The sequence below is a fragment of the Epinephelus moara genome, chromosome 8 (genome assembly GCF_006386435.1).
Source record: "Epinephelus moara isolate mb chromosome 8, YSFRI_EMoa_1.0, whole genome shotgun sequence".
In the NCBI taxonomy this organism is placed as follows: domain Eukaryota; kingdom Metazoa; phylum Chordata; class Actinopteri; order Perciformes; family Serranidae; genus Epinephelus; species Epinephelus moara.
This window is the reverse complement of record NC_065513.1, coordinates 1,475,258-1,495,227: the sequence shown is the minus strand read 5'-3', so window position 1 is coordinate 1,495,227 and position 19,970 is coordinate 1,475,258. Positions and strand designations below refer to the sequence as shown.

Below are 19,970 nucleotides of genomic sequence, written 5' to 3'. Positions count from 1 at the left end.
GTTTCTAGCGTATTAGCTAAAATATCAAAAATTAGCCGACATCTTTACTTTTTCTTGACATAGTTCATCTAGGTGGAGTGTAATAACTAGTTCGGCTTTACTTGATATTAGATATATTGGGTAGATATATCTTTTTACAACCCTATTTAGAACCCTACTTTGCAAATCAGAAGAACTACAACTATGTTGCTGATATGTATCAAACTGCATGGCGCGGTCCCAGGGAATTGTAGTTTTTTAAAAATATAAGTGTTTTTCCTATATTTGGAAGTTGTAAGTACTGAATTGAGACTACACTGTGGACTTTAGGGGGATGGTAAACACACTTGTGTAATCAGATTTTAAATATCTAATTTCTAAATGGGTGAAAATGAATTTTTTCCATATTTTACCCATATCTGACAGCACCCCCAGTTGTTGACTACACTCACATGATAGTTGAGGTCAGTTGGTCCCATGTCTGTACCCCCTTTAGTTGCTGAGTTATAAGCCTTCAAACATGCACTGAGGTCAGGGTTCAAAGGTGAATGGCTGAAAGCAGGAGCCATGCAGAATCTTCATACTGACATATGTTACTCTCCAGGTTGAGACCTTTACAATGATGTATTTGGTTTAGCTCTACGACAAAGTTCTGATTTTTTCATTTTTTGGACACGAGCCATGCCAGGTGTAGTTTCAGAAAGCACTTTGAAGGCCCAGTGTATAAAATGATTTTCGTTTGTTTCTTTGCTTGTTTTTTTTCTTATTTACTGTAGATAGTTACTAAAATGAGTCATCCTCAGACAATACAATACTACTAAAAAGTAAAACCAATAATAACAACAATGAAATAAGCAAAAATAATATTAAAATCATATTGAAATTTTAAAATCTATTTACAGAGTGGAATGGTAGCCTAATAGATAACTTAGATAATATTTATTATTGTTTAGACACTTTATTATTGCTTAGATACTATTTAGCCTATTATTGTACTTACTTTTAACATGTACTTTTATCTACTATAGGCTATATGTTTTAATTTATTTAATAATGAATTTATTTTATGTTAGGCCTACATCTTAATCTTTTATGTCATTTATCATATTTCTTAACTCCAGTGTTTCCTCAGTGGGAGCGTGTGCGCCGGGGGGTGGGGGGGTTGGTGGCCGCTGGTTCTGTGGCGCTGGCTTGGGGTCCGCTCTCCCCTGGTGGAGTGGAGGGTGGCCCAGTTGCCGCCGCGGCCGCCTCCCTCCATGTGATGGTGTTTCCTCACTGGTTCTTCCGTGCTCAGCCTTATTTTTTCTTCTTATTTATCTATTTATAAGTGGCATTTGGATTCAGTTACGGCAGACGGACGGCAATCTGAAATGGAATGAAGCCCACACACGGCAGACAGCTACAAAACAGTAGTGGAACGTGCCCCATCCGCCCACAGCATAATGCTCTTAAAGCCCTACGCTATCAAAAGCTGGCAAAATACCTTTATTTTATTTTATGACCTTGACATTAACCTGTCATATTGTTGAGTTATCAAGGACACTTCCGTGTTTTTGTGTGTATACAGGAATGTTAAAGATATCATTGAGGAAAACGAGGTTGACGTGACGTTATTGAATCAGGGAATCCGTGTGTCCACCACAAAAAAGGATCCTAACTGACTTTACATTGGCATTGTTTCCGTGGTACCGGCACGTAATTTCAACCCATTACGTGCTGCCACCACGGAATGCGGTGTTAAGAGGTCGTGGTCATTTCACGTATTTCTTGTGAGATCAGGTTGTTTGCGGGGCAGACCACGAAAACGAAATAGCAATGTCCTCTTTGTTTTCTTNGGTCATTTCACGTATTTCTGTGAGATCAGGTTGTTTGCGGGGCAGACCACGAAAACGAAATAGCAATGTCCTCTTTGTTTTCTTTTTGATTATGGCATAAAATGTGCAGTCTTGAAGAAGAAAATGAAAATGCAAATAGGCTGACTAATTATTAATTTTATTCATGAGTCAAATAATGCAGCCACATTCTTAAAATGAAAAAGCATTTCTGCAAATGCATTTTAATTTAAATATTGGTCACGATTCGCTTCCATACATCATCAGATGATCATTGATAATTCCTGACTGTGTTCGTTTAATTTTTGCTCCTCTCCAGTTTGTCGAGGTCGGCTGATGTTACACAAACACACCTGGAGGTCTGCACAGAAGAGTCCTGGCTTTCCTTTTCCTCGTCCTCTCCTGACGACCACTCATAATTTAATTCAAATGTAATTTTGGGGAAAATATCCATCTTCTTGGTGTAACGCTAGTGTCAGTTTACGTCACTGTAGTGAGTGTGACAGTTGGTTAATTAACGGTTGTGTTTATATTCATAACACCTGTAAGCGGAGTGATTTTACTGTTACAAGTCCCAGTGATGTTATACTCTGTATCAGTACTCACGGAATGCTTCTCGTCCAATCAAATTACTCGGTCGGAATTAACTGTTGTATAATTTTAATATGCCGTAATTCCCTGTCTAATTTCTATTTCATATTGCTGTGAAAGCATCAACAAATTTCTCCTTTGAACAGCTGGATTTATTGAAGTTTCTCTCCAAAAGCTACATTTTACAAGATTACACTGAACACATCATGAGAACGTTGTAATGTACCTTCGCCCGATACTATTTTCACTGAATAGAGAGTGAACGCAACGCACCACAGTGTAAATCAATGCAACCTCCGTGAGCTGTTCATTGCGGCCACCGGCTGCTCAGAGGTAACGATAACTCGCTCTTCTCCTGATTTCAACACGGATTTACTGTTGTTGTTTTATTTTTATTTTTATTTTATTTTATTTCTCTCCACATACACTCCTCAGTAGTGTAGTGATAGTTGATGAGGTGGGTAATAGGAAGATGGGTGGGTTACAGAGGAGAAAGTAGGTATACTCTTTATTCCAATGGCTTTGTGGTTGACAGGTGGGTTATGGAGGTATTTTTGTGTCTTTTTGCTGCAATCATATAAAACTGTTTTGAGAGCATATTTCTTGAACTGTAATCAAAAATCAAGTTTGTAAGTACAAACGTATTATCATTTTGCTTATAAATCAGTCTTCTTTGCTTGCGAGTTAAAAAGTTTTGCTTGCAAATCAGTCCTCTTTGTTTGCAAGTTAAAAAGTTTTGCTCGCAAATCAGTCCTCTTTGCTTGCAAGTAAAAAACTTTTGCTTGCAGATCAGTCCTCTGCTTGCGAGTTAAAGTTTTGCTTGCAGGTTTAACTGCACTTAATGGACGGGGCCTACGTTGATGGATGAGAGAAGAGTTTCTATTGGTGGGTTTGACGTGGCTACATACATGCTACACCCACGATTCCCTCTCTCCCACTGGAAACGCTTGACAGTTGGCATTACTGCCACACTCCGGGGCATCGACGGTACTGACCGTAACGCCGTCGAATAGTTCTGCCCTGGCTAAACAAAAGCAATCTACATGCACCAGTTCAAATAAAACATTCTTGCTATTATTAGTTATGTATAAACATACCTGCTCATTGATTTTTGCCACAGCTCCCGCACTGAATTCCCCGTGAACTACAGAACTCCCATGTTGAGGGGAATTAGGTCCAAGTAGACAGACAGATGTACAAAATGTTAGCATTAGCACAACTCATCCATTGGAGAAGAATAAACACTCAGAGATCAGCCATGAGGTCACACAAACTAGGCACTTAGATGACTCAAATGTAGTAGGAATATATGCGCTGAAATAATGTGCAGCAGCCTAATGGCAAGGACAGTAAGCTGCCCCATCCCCCAGTAGATGGAAGAGTGATCTCGACTGTATTTTGGCTTTGAATCTTGATTGCATTCAAAGATTGCCTTTTCTTTTTCTCCCTGCAGGTTTAATTTTGAAGATGAAACACCAACAACCAACTTTGACACATTCCCCGCAGCGATCCTCACTGTCTTTCAGGTAAAGGTCAACTCCATCATGCTTTTTTTCTCCTGCTCTGCTTGTATCACTGAACTGGACTGAGAAACCTGGCCCTGTGTCTCCCCTGCAGATCCTAACTGGGGAGGACTGGAATGCCGTCATGTACCATGGGATTGAATCACAGGGGGGCGTGCACGGGGGAATGTTCTCCTCCATTTATTTCATCGTTCTCACTCTCTTTGGAAACTGTATCCTGCTCAATTGATCCAAATCACTTTACCTCTGTGGCTGTCAGAAGCGCTATAGCGCTGTAAAATAATGTATGGTTGATTTGAGCTGGAATTTGAAATATTGATATGGTATTCATAAATCATTTGCTCTTTTCCTGAGACCACAAATAAACAGACACCCTCCTCAACGTTTTCTTGGCCATTGCTGTTGATAACCTTGCAAATGCCCAGGAGCTCACTAAGGTAGAATATTTCTTTATAGTTTGTGACATTCTGGATTTATAGCAGTTTACAACAGGCGATAGAGGTAGTAGGCATGGGGATCCGTGCCCGATCTGGCACGACAGTATACTGTATGTATGTATGCATGTACTGTATGTATCTATCTATGTATGTTTTTGCTCATACTGTCCAGGATGAAGAGGAGCAAGAGGAGGCCATCAATAAGAAGCTTGCGCTCCAGAAGGCCAAGGAGGTAAAGGAGGTCAGCCCCATGTCAGCCGCTAACATTTCCATCACAGCGTAAGTCAACCTCTTCCAATGTTTGTTCTGGCTTCCTGAAATCTCTGTTTTCTTCTTTAGCGCACCACAACAGGAAAGATACAAGGCACCTTTGGTGCACAGCTAGCGGCTATACAACTGTGCAGGATGCACATTTACTTTTTTATACAGTAATAATATACAGCATCCAGAGCGTTTTTTTGTTTGAAGAACAAACCCTCAACCCTAGCCTAAAAATGTGAACAACAGATACAGATGAAAGGCAGATATACAAAACAGCTGTGCCTAAAATATTTCAGTATTTCAGTATGATATTGCAATCCATAGCTTTAGCTAAGAACATTTACGTTGTGATTATAACCTAAATATGCAGAATCTCTACATTGTTGTCTTTTACTTAATAGTTAATTTCTGTAAAGCCCTGTTTCCTGCATGTATTTACACAAGCATCAACAACTTAATCTCATGGTCTCTGATTTAGCTCTTTGGTTACTTTTCCCAGAGGACCCTGGATGTAATTGTGAAATTTGATGACGTCAACCTCTTGTTGAAACAAAGCATAATATTAAAGCCTCTGGAAACCCAAATCCACAATAGCCTTCTAACTATGTAATTTAGGGTCTTATGTACATAATATTAAACATGTAAAAACAATTAGAAATCAGTTTCCATCCAAATTCGAAATATTTGTCTTTTAAGTTTTTGTACGTTCTTGAAATTGGGTTTGATTTGGCCGTGGTTACCTCTGAGATTTATTACGCAATAAATTCCAAACCAATCATCCGTCATCCGTCAGTTGTCTCATCCCGCCCCCCAGTGGCAGCGCAACAAAACCTTTGTGCTCCAGCTAAATCTGCCTCTTTGAGTCTGAGCCAAAACTGAAAGCTCACTGGAATAATCAAGGTGGCATGACAGACAAATATCTTGATTATCTAAACTAAAATTTTTATTCAGCCGAATGAAAATGTCAGATGACAGATTTTATAGAGCTCAGGACAGCAGTGTTACTTAAAATTATTTTATTGTTTAGTGGAGTCTGAGAAACAGCTTTCTAGTCTGATGTTTAGAAAATACAGATCATAAACTGGCTGAACTGCTCGGCTGCGACCCAGCGGAGGCTCTGCCTCCAGCGGGCTCCCAGCAGCACTCGAATCAGGTTGACTGGCTCCAAAGCCCGGACAATCCGAGCCTTTGCAGCTCGTGGAGCTGCAGGAAGAGGCGGCTTGTGAGCGGCCGGGCTTTCCCCCTGGGCTCGGTGCCGGTGTCGGCTCGTGGGGAGGGGACGTAATGTGCACCCTTCCTCACCCCTAACCCCAACCCCAAGCAGTTAGCTTTGCTACGCATAAACATATCCCCAATCGCGGAGGTGATGCTGCGGGAAACAACACAATTTTAGCCGGAGGGGAACATTATTCGAGGCGGGCAAATACTTCTACACAACGCCAGAGAGACGGCAGGCACCGGTCTCTCCTGCTTTGGGGGTCAGTGTGTGTGTGTCAGAGTAAATACATATTTAATCTATTAAGACTGGATGTGTTTGAATGAAAAAGGCTATTATCAGAAAAACGGAGCAGATTTATGTTTTCAATGAAAACGTATCTCAATGAAGAAAGGCAAAGCGCTAGCCTCCCGTTGTCATTCATCTCAGCTAACATTGCATGTAAAAGTTATGCTAACTATTCTACGAAGTAACATTAATATGAATCACAAAACATTTTGAAACTTACCATTCAGTGACCACCTGAAAGGAATCATTTTCAGCTGGCAGGGCTTCTGCTTCGTCCTCTGAATCATCAGAGGGCTCAAACATGTACGGCTGGATTAAATTTGTGGCAGCCATTGCTGAGCCAGGGAGATGTCAATCAAAACGAGGGAGCTGTCAATCAGAGCGTTATCTGCCACGCCCACTCTGTCCTGGCAAGTGGTCTAAACTGCAAAATGAGCTGTTTTTAAACCAGGTTTTCTAATAGTTATGAATGGTTATTTTCACTCAGACTTTTGTGGATGATTAATGAGACACTCGACTTTGATATAATATATACATTTTTACTATTTCAAGCTGTGTTTCCAAAGGCTTTAACTTACCTCCTCAGAGCCAATGTCCCAGTTAAAGTCAGTGTTTATCTTCTCACCTACAAACATTCCTTTCTTCACAAATCCCTGTTTTCTGTCTCCCAAATGACCATGACTGTAGATTACTGCATTGTCCCTTAGAAAATCAACTCTAACCCTTCCATCAACAGACAGAATATCATAATGTGTGTGTGTGTGTGTGTGTGTGTGTGTGTGTGTGAGTGCGTGCGTGTGTGCATGTAGAAATATACAAAACAATGTACAATACACTGGGCCTCATTCACCAACAGTTCTTCAGAGAAAATTTCTTCTTAAAACCCAATTATGCAGTTTTCACAAAGATTCTGACATTTACCAGTGTTTTCTTATTTGGGATTTGTTCTTAGGTTAGAACAATTTAGTTATTGTGTTTTCTTCAATTCTGCAGTTAAATAATATTATAAGATTTAAATTACAATGATATTTCTGCATGTACAATGTTTTTTGATAATTATTTTTATACTTTTACCAACTAAATAAACCCAGCACTAACTAATTCACATCAATTGTGTTAACTGGGAAACATAACATCCAATAATTAACAATTAATCATGCAAGCCTGTCTCCCTCCAGGGGTTAGCGTCTCTCTTCTGTGTTTGGCAGGTTGGTTTTTTTTCAGTTGTGCTCCCTTCTCCAAATACAGCATTCACCAAACAAGTACAGTAATAGCATGCAAATGCATAGTTTCTGGTGTTATTTTATATCCACTACTGATGCTACTATGTTCCTCAGCTTATTTGGCGTTGACTGCATGCAGAAGTACATCCACTTCAAAACTATTGTTTTTTAAGGGTTTTCTTTTGTTGCTTTTTTGGCATTTGTTTGGGTGTTCTTTACTTAATTCTCTCAGCATTTCTTTTCAATTTCTGTGTGCACACAGCCCAGTCTTATGCCTTTTTATGAGGATTGGCAGAGTGTTATTCTACTGTAAATAGGATCAACTGGCACATACTTTCAGTTTAGAGGACAAGGACATTCATCATTAAAAGAACACAATTCTGCAGTTTAAAAACATGTCATGAATTTGACACAGACTTTTCCTAGGACCTTTGTCAAGAACAAATTTAAGGAAAACTTAGAAGAATATTGTTGAATGAGGCCCATGATAACTATCTCTGCTTTACCATTCTTCTAAAGATACCTGTTTACTGTTTTGTATCGTGTAACAAACTGTTACTATCTTATGGCTATTTTTTGCAAAGAATTTGCATAACAAAAACAAAAGAGTGCTCTGGAGGCATAAATAATCCTATGGTGGTATTGATCCTCAGCGAGTGGAGTCAAGAAGATTTACTGAGAACTTTTAGAGCACTTGGTAGCTATCCTATATGGTAAAGCTGCATGGCAAAAACAATATACACCTTTGATCTTGAGATGCTGACTTATACACACACACACACACACACACACACACACGGACATGCAGAGTTTAATCTATCCCAATTTCAAGATACTTCAAATAGATCCTGACAAAATAACTTACAATGCTGTAAAAATTAGGTGTGCAACTTTGTTTTCTTAGACTGTGAAATTTGGTTAAAACTGACTCTGCTGTTCCTCATCAGCTCTGTGGTGCTTTTATGCCTCTTTGAACTCATTTTTGTTTCAAGCAGCCAGTTTCTTATGAAAAACACACTGTACACTACCTGCTCGGCACCAAGCAGCTCACAGACACAGATAGCTACTAGCTGGTGATTTAGCAGCTGAAGAGTCAGGTATTTTTCTCAGGAGTTTGTGGAGACCAAAACAGAGCTAAAAGTAGAGTGAAAATTGAATTTGCATACATCAGGTGGACACAAACTACAAAATGAATACTTCAGTCCTGAGTTTTTAGCTTATTTAGCTCCCTAGAGATAGCCAAAACCAAAACTTTTAACGTAGCTTCAAGTCCTGCAAATTCTTCAACCAGGTCTCTTTTTGTTTACCTCATCCAAACCTAATGCAGGAGCCTCTAGACATGGGAAAACAGACTGGCTTAGTGTAAGTGCAAGTTCTGGCCCATGTAAACCACAGCTGAGACTAGTTGCATTATGGGGCCAGTAAAATGAACATTAATTGAAAAATTCTCTTGCACACAGAAACACAATGGGCTATTTTGCAGTAACAGCAAAATTATACACCAGGTTTTTATTTAAAGGATGCCTTATCAGTAGACTTTACCAAATCCATGGATTTGACATGATTGCCTGTCGCAGCACAAAATAGTTTATGTCCTCACACAGGCATTACTTGCTGCTGCAATTGATCTGCAGCATTACTGGGTTTTTGCTACTGCCCCGACTATTTAGCAAAAGATTTTTCAGGATCACCCATGACATTATTCTTGTATCCAGAGCTGCTCTACCACAACAAATATCCCTAAAATTCAATTATCTTGAGCCTGTTTATAGATTTTAGTATAACCCTACCCTGTCATATCTGGGCTTTAATGGTATTTCCCTTGCTCCATTTGCATAAAAACAGAAGAAGAAAAAAACTGTCACTATGGCAGTCAGGATTTCCCTGACAGACCATTTCTGTGGCATTCCCTGTCTGGTTCAGTCTCAGTCATTGACTGCCCATTGCATTAAAACGTGATGGGAGATCAAAGGACATAGAGAAGACAGAGAAATGTTGAATGGTGTCTGGCTGTAACTCTGACTTCATCCTATGATGTTCCCTCTCCCCCACTTTTGTTTTGTGCATGTGCAGTTTTCTAACACGCAGTCGAGGTAACGCGCACTCTAGCAACTCATCCATCTGCAGCGTTAACTCACTGTGAGTTATTACCTCTTTGTTACTATGTTTAAAGCCCCCAATCACCCCTCTTCTTCTGCTGTCTAACTCTGTCTTCTTTTGGTGTCATCATGTCATTCTTCTGTGTGAATTATCCAGAACAACATAACAGCTCCTCTGTGATCACACCTTCTGATGGAGCTGCATGGTGTTTCGTTATTTCCATTCCCAGTTTATGTTCTTATTGTTTCTCTGTAAAGTGTCATGAGTGTTTTTGTCAGCGATCATGGTATCTGCCCATTTGTGATTGACATGTTTCTGTCTGAGAATGACTTTTTTCACTGCACCTCTCCTATATGAAAATTAGGACATATCATTGTTCATACTTTGTGTTCATTATGTATATTTCCAACTGTGATTCTTTTTCCCAAGTCAGTTGTAAGTATGTATTGTATGTTTTTTTTCTGTTGTGTAAGCTTTAGACTTGTGTTATATAGGTTAAGAACATGACTGCTCAGTGGAAACACAGACATATGCTAAGTGACTGAGTAGGAAACAGCAGTTGTTGAGTTCATTCCTTACCATCATGCAACAAAAACACTAAAGAAAGCTTTACTTTCTTGAATAACTTTAAAAAATTAGTCGAAAGCTGTCAAGTATATTGATTGCCCAATAACAATAATAAAAGCAGTAGATACCTTACATTTTACCACATTACACCCAAAACAGTTGTAGCACCTTTAAGAGGAGACAGTATGACAACCTGCTGAGCAAACTCTTATTAGGTTGTCTTACCGTCTCTTATTAAGGCTTTGTTGTCAGCAAGCAGATTAGATCATACACCATTACTCTCTTATTACATTGTATAAAACTTTAGGGCACATTGTTGTAATTTCTTTTGTTGACAAAGTTCATTTTTTCAATAAATTAAACACGGTACATCGTAGCTCAAACAACTGAGATTGACAGTTATTTTTTTCTTACGCATAATATTTTCATTCTCAAAAATGCAAAGAACATAATCATACACTGTACACATAATTTTCCATTTTCTCCCTCTCCGTCATTCCCTTATCCAGTCCTTACCTCCAAATTCCAGAAACACAGAACAAATCACACTGCCTCAAATGCCAACTGGCATCTTACAGCACTATGAACTTAAGTAGTTTACAAAAAACTTATTACATAAAAAGCAGGAGAGAAATACAAAAGAAAAAAATCTATAGAATCTTTAATGTATCAAAGTAGTGTTTAATTGAACCCCAAGTGGATCTGAATTTCTCAAGATGTACTGACAATGAAAAGTTTCTTCAATTTAAGGAGAAACTGTCACATTCTGCTCTTGAATGCACCTCAGTCTCTCCCTGCCAATCAGCCACACCTGCTCTCACTCTCCTGATCACCCACACCTGCAGCTCATCCCCAGCAATCAAGCCAGCATAAAAGCCTCAGTCCCACACTCACCAGTTGCCAGATTGTTCTTTGCCATGCGAGACTTTCCAGCGTTTTCCTGCCTGACTCTACGGTTCCGACCCTGTTTGTTCCCGACCTGCCTGCTCTGTCTGATCCCTGGTAAACCACCTCAGCCTTCTGTCCTTGACCACGAGTTTTGCCTTGTCCTCCTGGTTTCTGTCTGCCCGGCTGGTGGATGTCCGCCGCAATCTCCGGTCTGCAGTGAGTTTTCTGTTCTTCGTCTTACTGTGTGTTCCCTGTACGGGCACGTCTGTGTCTCGCAGGCTTCTGAACTGTGCCTTCGTCCAGCCTGCTCTTTCAGAGACTGTCTTAAGTTCTCACCAGAGAGATCACTCTCCCGCCATCTTAAAGACTCAGTGAACTGTGCTCTAGTCAGACTGTTCTCTGCTGTCTGTCCTGAACATGACTGTGTGCTGAAAATAAAAGAAGCTGTGATTGAACTGATTCTGCGATCCTACGTACTGCTTTTGGGTTCATACCACCCCGCTAACAGTACAATCTGGCCAGTCATGGACCCAGCACACCCACAGAACCGGTTTGAGAGGATCGAGACTGTCCTCACACAGCATGAGCTGAGAATGGTGGAGATGGCGGCTCAATCCCAGCAAGTCGTGGAGGCTCAAGCTCAAGCTCTCACCGCTCTCACAGCCCAGGTGCAGCAACTGACCGCTGCGGTGTCCTCTGCCGCCACACCTGCTCCAGCACCACCCACTCCAGCACCACCCGCTCCAGCACCAGATCCTCCCCTGCCACCTCCAGTCCTGCCCCGGATGATCTCCGAGCCGCGAGTGGGGACGCCGGAGCGCTACAATGGGAACCCTGAGCTCTGTGGTCCATTCTTAACCTCCTGCTCCATCATCTTCAGCCTGCAACCCTACACATTCGCCACAAGCGCTAAGGTGGCGTATGTCATCAGCAATTTGACAGGCAGAGCTCTGCTTTGGGGAACTGCAGAGTAGGAGAAGCAGACCGCGGCCTGTGCATCATTCCAAGCCTTCACTGATGAGCTACACAAGGTGTTCGGTTTAAGTTCATCCAGTCAGGACGCTGCTCTCCATGCACCAGGGAGATCAGACTGTAGCAGACTTCTCCATTGACTTTCGGACCATGGCTTGACGGAGCGACTGGAATGCGCCTGCTCTCTGTGACACATGGTCTTGCAGATTATATAAAAGACGAGCTGGTCTCCTACCCCCTGCCATCCACGCTGGACGGTCTCATTGAGCTCGCCACCAGAGTGGATCAGCGTGTCCGAGACCGACAGAGGGAGAGAAGACACACAGCCACTCGTCGCCACCCTCCAGTACGTCAACGGGGACCTTCGCCTGCCGTCAGCTCCGCCCACTTCATAGCACAGGCAGATCCAGGGGAACCCGAAACCATGCAGCTGGGCAGTACCTAACTCTGCCCCGAGGAACGAGAACGCCACCGCAAGGGGAACCTCTGCATGTACTGTGGTGGGGCAGGTCACTTCGTCTCCCGCTGCCCAGTAAAAGGGGGACTCATCAGTGAGGGAGGAAGTCTTGGTGAGTCGCAGCTATACCAAATCTTGCTCTCGACGTCGCCCTCTGACCCATGTGAAACTGGTTCTCCCTGGTGGCTCACACACCCTGGCCACTTTCATCGACTCAGAGGCTGAGACTAACATCATGGACGAGGGTCTGGCAAAGCAGCTTGGGATTGAGATGAGTCCACTCTCCTGCCCAATCCCCGCCACTGCTCTGGATGGCCACCTGCTGGGAACAGTCACACATCAGACCTCGCCTATCCACATGCTATTCTCAGGCAATCATCATGAGACCATCCAGTTTCACCTCCTTCCGTCACCTGAACACCCCGTGATTTTGGGGTACCCATGGCTCTGCCGCCATAACCCCCACATAGACTGGGCCACAGGGGTCATCTTGGGCTGGAGCCACCAGTGCCACCGGGTGTGCCTGAAGGATGCTTTCACCCCTCCAGCGAACTCACAGACCAGTTCCTCTTCCGACCTTTCCGGAGTTCCCACAGAATACCACGACTTTAAAGAGGTATTCTGCAAGGCCAAGGCCACCTCTCTGCCCCCGCATCGACCCTATGACTGTGCCATAGACCTAAAGCCCGGCACCACTTCCCCCAGGGGCCGCCTGTACTCTCTGTCAGGCCCTGAAAGAGAAGCCATGGAGGCTTACATCAATGACTGTCTGGCAGCTGGGCTCATTTGCCCCTTTTCATCTCCTGCAGGGGCTGTTTTTTTCTTTGTGGAGGAAAAAGGATAAGACGCTACGACCCTGCATAGACTTCCGGGGGCTCAACGAAATCACCATCAAGAACCGGTATCCTCTACCCCTGATCTCTACAGCCTTCGAAGTACTCCAGGGGGCCACAGTGTTCATCAAGCTCGACCTCCGCAATGCTTATCACCTGGATGAATGGAAGACCGCCTTCAACACCCCCACAGGACATTATGAATATCTGGTGATGCCCTTCGGCCTAACCAACGCCCCGGTGGTCTTCCAGGCGCTGGTTAATGATGTCCTCCAGGACACGATTAACAAATATGTGTTTGTTTACCTGGATGACATCCTAATCTTCTCCAGGTCCCTGAATGAACATGTTCATCATGTTCAGACTGTCTTGCAGTCCCGTATTCCGCTGCGAGGATCATAAGGACAGAGGGATGTCGTATGCTGTAAAGCCCTGTGAGGCAAATTGTGATTTGTGATATTGGGCTTTATAAATAAAATTGATTGATTGATTGATTGATTGATTGATTGATTGATTGATTGATTGCAGCGCCTCCTGGAAAACTCGCTTTATGTTAAAGCAGAGAAGTGTGAGTTCCACGCCTCATCTGTGCCCTTCCTTGGGTTCATCGTGGGCCAGGGAAGTCTACAGATGGATTCAGCCAAGGTGGAAGATGTAACGGCCTGGCCAGTCCCAGGAAACCGCAAGCAACTACAGTGCTTCTTAGGTTTTGCCAATTTCTACAGACGTTTCATCCGTAATTACGGCTCCATCGGGGCCCCGCTCACTGCCCTGACGTCCTCCGAGGTTCCCTACCGGTGATCTCTGTCAGCTGAAGGGGCCTTCCAGACCCTCAAGGACTGCTTCTCTTCAGCTCCCATCCTCCAAGTCCCTGACCCAGAACGGCAGTTCATAATTGAGGTGGACGCCTCCGACATAGGGTTGGGGGCAATCCTATCCCAACGGGCGGCCAGCAACCAGAAACTCCATCCCTGTGCTTTCTTCTCCTGGTGCCTTTCTCCTGGGGAGAGAAATTACGATATCGGCAACAGGGAACTACTGGCCGTGAAGCTGGCGCTGGAGGAGTGGCGACACTGGTTGGAGGGGGCCAGACAGCCGTTTCTTGTATGGACTGACCACAAGAATCTTGAATACATACAATCCGCCAAGAGACTCAATTCACACCAAGCACGGTGGGCCCTCTTCTTCACCCAGTTCGACTTCACCCTCTCCTACAGACCGGGATCCCGCAACTCCAAACCGGATGCCCTGTCTCGCCAGTTTCAGTGGGAGGAGGAGACAGCCGCCACTGACACCATCCTCCCAGCACCGTGCATTCTGGCATCACTTACCTGGGAGGTGGAGGAGAGGGTGAGAGCCACCACCGAAGGCCAACCAGGGCCCAGTACCTGCCCAACTGATTGTCTTCACGTCCCGCCAGCATTGAGGGCAGAAGTGCTTCAGTGGGCCCATGCATCACGTTTGTTTTGCCACCCTGGAATGCAGAGGACTCGGGACGTTCTTCGGCAACGCTTCTGATGGTCCACCATGGATGAGGACGTCAGGGACTACGTCAGTGCCTGCCCAACCTGCAATCAGCAGAAGTTGCCTCGCCAAGCTCCGCCTGGTGTCCTGCAACCCCTTCCAGTGCCTCAGCGTCCTTGGTTCCACATATCTGTAGATTTTGTCACCGGGTTGCCACCTTCTGAGGGGAATACGGCCATTCTCACCGTGGTGGACCGGTTTTCCAAGATGGCCCACTTCACGCCTTTGTCCAAGCTTCCCTCGGCCAAGGAAACAGCTCAGCAGCCGTCTTTCGGCTGTATGGCATCCCTGCAGACGTGGTGTCGGATAGGGAGCCCCAGTTCACATCGGCGTTCTGGAAGGAGTTCTACAGTCTCTTGGGAGCCACGGTCAGTCTGTCCTCCGGGTTTCACCCACAGTCTAATGGCCAGACCGAGAGGGTGAACCAGGAGATGGAGGTTGCACTACGGTGTGCGGCTTCTAAGAACCCCTCCTCCTGGTCCAAGCAACTGCTGTGGGTGGAATATGCCCACAACACCGTGACCAGCTCTGCCACAGGCCTCTCCCCATTCCAGTGTGCCTATGGTTACCAGCCACCCCTGTTCCCAGCCCTGGAGGGCAAAGCAGCGTGTTCTTCTGTGCAGGCCTTTATCCGCCACTGCCGTCGAACCTGGGCCCAAGCCCGAGCAGCTCTCCTGAAAACTGCAGGAAGAAACACCACTTCAGCCAACAGACGGTGCTCGAAGGCTCCTGAGTATAAGGTGGGCAGAAGGTGTGGCTCTCGAACCGGGACCTTCCTCTGCGGGTCGAGTCCAACAAGATGGCTCCCAGGTTCATGGGTCCCTTCGACATAGAAAAGATCATCAATCCAGTGGCAGTCCGGCTTAAGCTTTCCCAGTCCATGAGAGTTCACCCAACCTTTCACGTCTCCAGGTTTGTTTTAGGACGTCAGGGGCCCTGCCAATTAGCCACACCTGCTCTCACTCTCCTGATCACCCACACCTGCAGCTCATCCCCAGCAATCAAGCCAGCATAAAAGCCTCAGTCCCACACTCACCAGTTACCAGATTATTCTTTGCCATGCGAGACTTTCCAGGTTTTCCTGCCTGACTCTATGGTTACGACCCTGTTTGTTCCCGACCTGCCTGCTCTGTCTGATCCCCGGTAAACCACCTCAGCCTTCTGTCCTTGACCACGAGTTTTGCCTTGTCCTCCTGGTTTCTGTCTGCCCGGCTGGTGGATGTCCGCCGCGGTCTCCGGTCTGCAGTGAGTTTTCTGCTCTTCGTCTGACTGTGTGTTCCCTGTACGGGCACGTCTGTGTCTCGCAGGCTTCTGAACTGTGCCCTCGTCCAGCCTGCTTTTTCAGATACTGTCTCACCAGAGAGATCACTCTCCCGCCATCTTAAAGACTCAGCGAACTGTGCTCTAGTCAGATTATTCTCTGCTGTCTGTCCTGAACATGACTGTGTGCTGAAAATAAAAGAAGCTGTGATTGAACTGATTCTGTGGTCCTACATACTGCTTTTGGGTTCATACCACCCCGCAAACAGAAACACTAGATCCCCAAACACATAGAAGAATTTGAAGGATCTTATGTGTCAAAAGGGTTGAGAGAAAGTGGTTGTGGTTTTGTGTCTATTTCCTAAAGTGTGATCTTGGTCACCCTGAACACCAAAGTTGCACAATCAGACGTTGGGTTATTGAATTAGATTGATATCCCAGTAATTTGTTGGTCGTGGGCACAAAAATGATCAGCTCTAGTTTGGTAAAAATAAGTCCTTAATTCACCAAGTAAGCAGTGAAATGCTCTCCATGCTGTATTACCCCACTGTCTCTCAGCTGATGGTGGAGCAGCGGGTCTCAGTCTTTCTCCGGAGGTGAAAGCATAGTAAAATGACAAAAAATGGCCATGTACTCCACCAGTAGTCAAAATATTTGTTTAATAGTCCAACCTTAAGCCCCTTTTAGATAGGAATCATGCAAATTTGCAGGAAAGCCCAATCAGTCTTTTTTCAGCATTGGCAGTATAGAAACAAAATTGGGGAGTGCTGCAAAATGCTGCCTACCTACTTTTGTTCATACAGAATGCGCCTTTGTCTGGGCAATAGGGGGCGTGAGCAAGTAACAAAATGTGTAGCTCAGCGTGTGACATAACCAGTGACGTGGGAGGGAAGCCGCGGCTAGTCAGATCCTTGGCGATTCTCTCGTAAGTCGGCCTGTTCTGTCATCTGACGGTTAATGGCCTCTTCGTTTGCGAGGGCAAGGAGGCTGCGCAATTCCTTGTCTCCCCAGTTGCTCATCTTTACTGTAGTGTCTGTCAGGTTTGCGTTTCCCTCTTGCTACTAGTACTAGCTGCTCACTAATTCCTTCTATCAGCCATTTCCTGTTTATCCACCGCCAGTGGCTCGCACGTGCGGCGTCATCAACAGCTCCTCCCACAAGTCTTCAACAGCCCCTCCCATTGCGGAAGGCTGCCTCTGTCTGTTTAAACTAAAAGGGTCCAGCCAATATGACTACCCTCCGAGAAAATTGGCCACTTCGGATCAACTCGCCAATCCGGCTCTGTGTGTCTAAATGCTCGCAGCTTGCCGGCAAAATGGCCCAACATTCGCGGAAAATCTGGCAGTGTAAAAGGGGCTTTAGTCTCCTGCACACCTTTGTCCAAGTGAAGAGCAAAACTTTCATGCAAAATAACGCACACACAGGGACTGTGTTGTCATTGGCGACAGCTGACACCTGCCTGAATATCTTAGTCGGCCAATACATTGTAAAAACAAATATATATATATATATATATATATATATATATATATATATATCCTTGTAACATCCTCAGTCTGCACTCATAAATGATGCCATTTTCACTTGTGAACACGCAGCTAGTTTGAAATAGGAGATAAGAAGGAAAATTTGTTTTGGATGCATCTAGAACACACCTCCTGGATAACCAGAGGTGGAGAAGTTGAAATAGCTTATAGTTCTTCCAAGTACCACTGTTGTCATCTGTTTGTGGAAGTACAGCAGATTTTGAAGCAGCCACCAGAGAAACAGAGAGCACTATAAAAACATATTATATGTCACACTATACCCCAAACTTTGATGGATAAAGTTAATGTTGAAAAATGGTGAAGTTATCCTTTAACAGAATTACTCACTGAAACAGCTCCGCAACATGGCTCTTTCTTCCCCTAACGGGTTACAAGCTAACAAAAAGCCCAGTTCTTTACTTGATAACCAGTGATAATATAACAGACTGTACTAAAGTCAAAACTAGCGCTCAATGGGTCTCATTCATGAAAAGTTAGTAAGTCTGTGTGTAGATTTGCACATAAAAGCCTACTCTACTAAAAACCTACTCCGGATTCAGGAACGCTGCGGGAAACTCAGATTTGATCGTAAACACGTGTGTATGATCATGAATGCCAATCCATCGTAAAGTGACAGCGCGCTCCCAGTAATCAGCAATTAGCATAAATCCCGCCCATGAATAGCCAATGACCACCATATAAGGAGGTGTAGGTGCATCCTATCGACCTGTCAGTCATGGCGCAAAGAAAGAAAGAAAGAAAGAAAGAAAGAATAATTTTTCCGAAGCGGATGGATTTAAGAAAAAACATTTTATTTTCTTCAGTTAGTAGTGGTGCAACAGGGACAGGCAAAGCGAAGGCCTGGAGGGAGGTAACAGATGCTGTTAATGTTGTCTCCGTGGTACAAAGAACCACAGTTGTCAGAGGTGAAGCGTAAATGGTTTGATATGAAACCGGAGGCAAAGCAACGCATAAGCACACACAAAAAAATACAGCGGTCACCAAACAAATAGAAGATTCATTTGTGGGGTTTTGAATGAAGTGGGAACGGGAAACCAGAGATGTTTTGTGCGTAATGGATAAACTCTAAATCAGTGATGGCTGTCGGAATGTAGAGCTATTTAACATTTATTTTAACAAATGGGATAACATATAGCCTATAGCAGTTTTGTATGCATCGTCTTCAAATTAGTCTATTTGAATCTTAATAGCCTAAAGCTCTGTTTTATACAACGTAAATTAAATATTTTTCAAATCAGATTCAAAAAGCCACAAAAAAAAACAAAAAAACAAAACGTGTTGTCTCAAATAATTCTTTCAGCTGGCACGTGCTCCTTCATGGCTCCACCACCTGCTGCTCCTGCTGCCCCTGCTGAACCCAGGCACCGAGGCCGAAGAGGCTGTGATCCGGCTGTCCTTACGGATATTTTTATTATCATCATTCAACATGTAGAAAGAACGTGTAATCTATTGAGTCGATTTACATAGATAATTCACAATCATGAACCTAATCTGGATCTTAAACCTGCTAATTGCCAACTAATTTAACTAAATGTGTTATATTTTTAATATTTTGTCATGTTTAGATTACGTGTTTCAAAGGCATCTGTGTATTGTGTACATAACAGAACGCAATACGAGTTAAAATTGAAATTTCCAATAGTGACAAGCAATATTTATGTGCTTTACTAAATTTACACAAGCACTACGAGTGGTCAGGAGCAGGAGTAGATTTTGTTAGTAGCTACGAAAAGATCGGAGCTAGTAAAATATTGATGAATGCGGACATGCACGTAAATTTCCGTCTGCGAATACTTTACACACAAATTCCTTCTGCTCAAGTTTCATGAATGAGACCCAATGTCTTTATAGTTTCACCTGTTTTTTTCACTCTTCGTGTGTTTCTTGCTCTTCCTAGTCCCACCTCCTCTAAGAACCTCGTAGGTTAAGATACTAATCTCTAATTGGCTCTGACTGGCTAATAACCAATTGACACCTTGCCACCCATTGCACACAGAGGAAAGAGGACCTGAGACATTCAAGGTCTTCTCAAAGCGACACTATATTAAAGGGATTACATGCCACCCATAATTAAGCCAGCCCAGATTTTAAGACATACTGTGTTTCTGCTCAGATAAATACATATTTAAAAAAACAAACAATATGTAAACAAAATTAGCAGGGTGCTACAAACACGTTTTATGTAGTGAGATGTTGAAAGAAATGCTATGGAAAACAACTTTAGGTGACTCGAATAACTCTAAGGGCTCTAGTTTCCCGGCGCAGCGCAAGGTGGCGGACCCCGCGCAGAGCTAGTTTCGAGCGGCGCAACCCGAGGCGCGCTCAGTTTGGTAGTTTGGCAGACCGAGGTGCGCTGAGATGGGTGTGGCGGTGCAGCAGGAGGAGGTGTCGACAGATCCAGCTTGGCGCAGTGACAGTTTCGTGCCAAAAGGCTTCACCGAAGGTGCGCTAAAAGCTCGCCAACTGAAACCA

General features: G+C 44.0%; 1 protein-coding gene across 1 annotated transcript in view; it reads left to right on the top strand.

Annotated features, from left to right (window-relative positions):
* The window catches only part of cacna1ba (calcium channel, voltage-dependent, N type, alpha 1B subunit, a), a 783,270-nt gene that overhangs the window by 393,451 nt on the left and 369,849 nt on the right, over positions 1 to 19,970 (top strand). Inside the window, exons 16-20 of the mRNA XM_050050840.1 lie at positions 3,856 to 3,928; positions 4,020 to 4,137; positions 4,295 to 4,362; positions 4,535 to 4,641; positions 9,424 to 9,489. Coding sequence (XP_049906797.1) covers positions 3,856 to 3,928; positions 4,020 to 4,137; positions 4,295 to 4,362; positions 4,535 to 4,641; positions 9,424 to 9,489 — 432 coding nt within the window. The remainder of the gene's footprint in view (positions 1 to 3,855; positions 3,929 to 4,019; positions 4,138 to 4,294; positions 4,363 to 4,534; positions 4,642 to 9,423; positions 9,490 to 19,970) is intronic.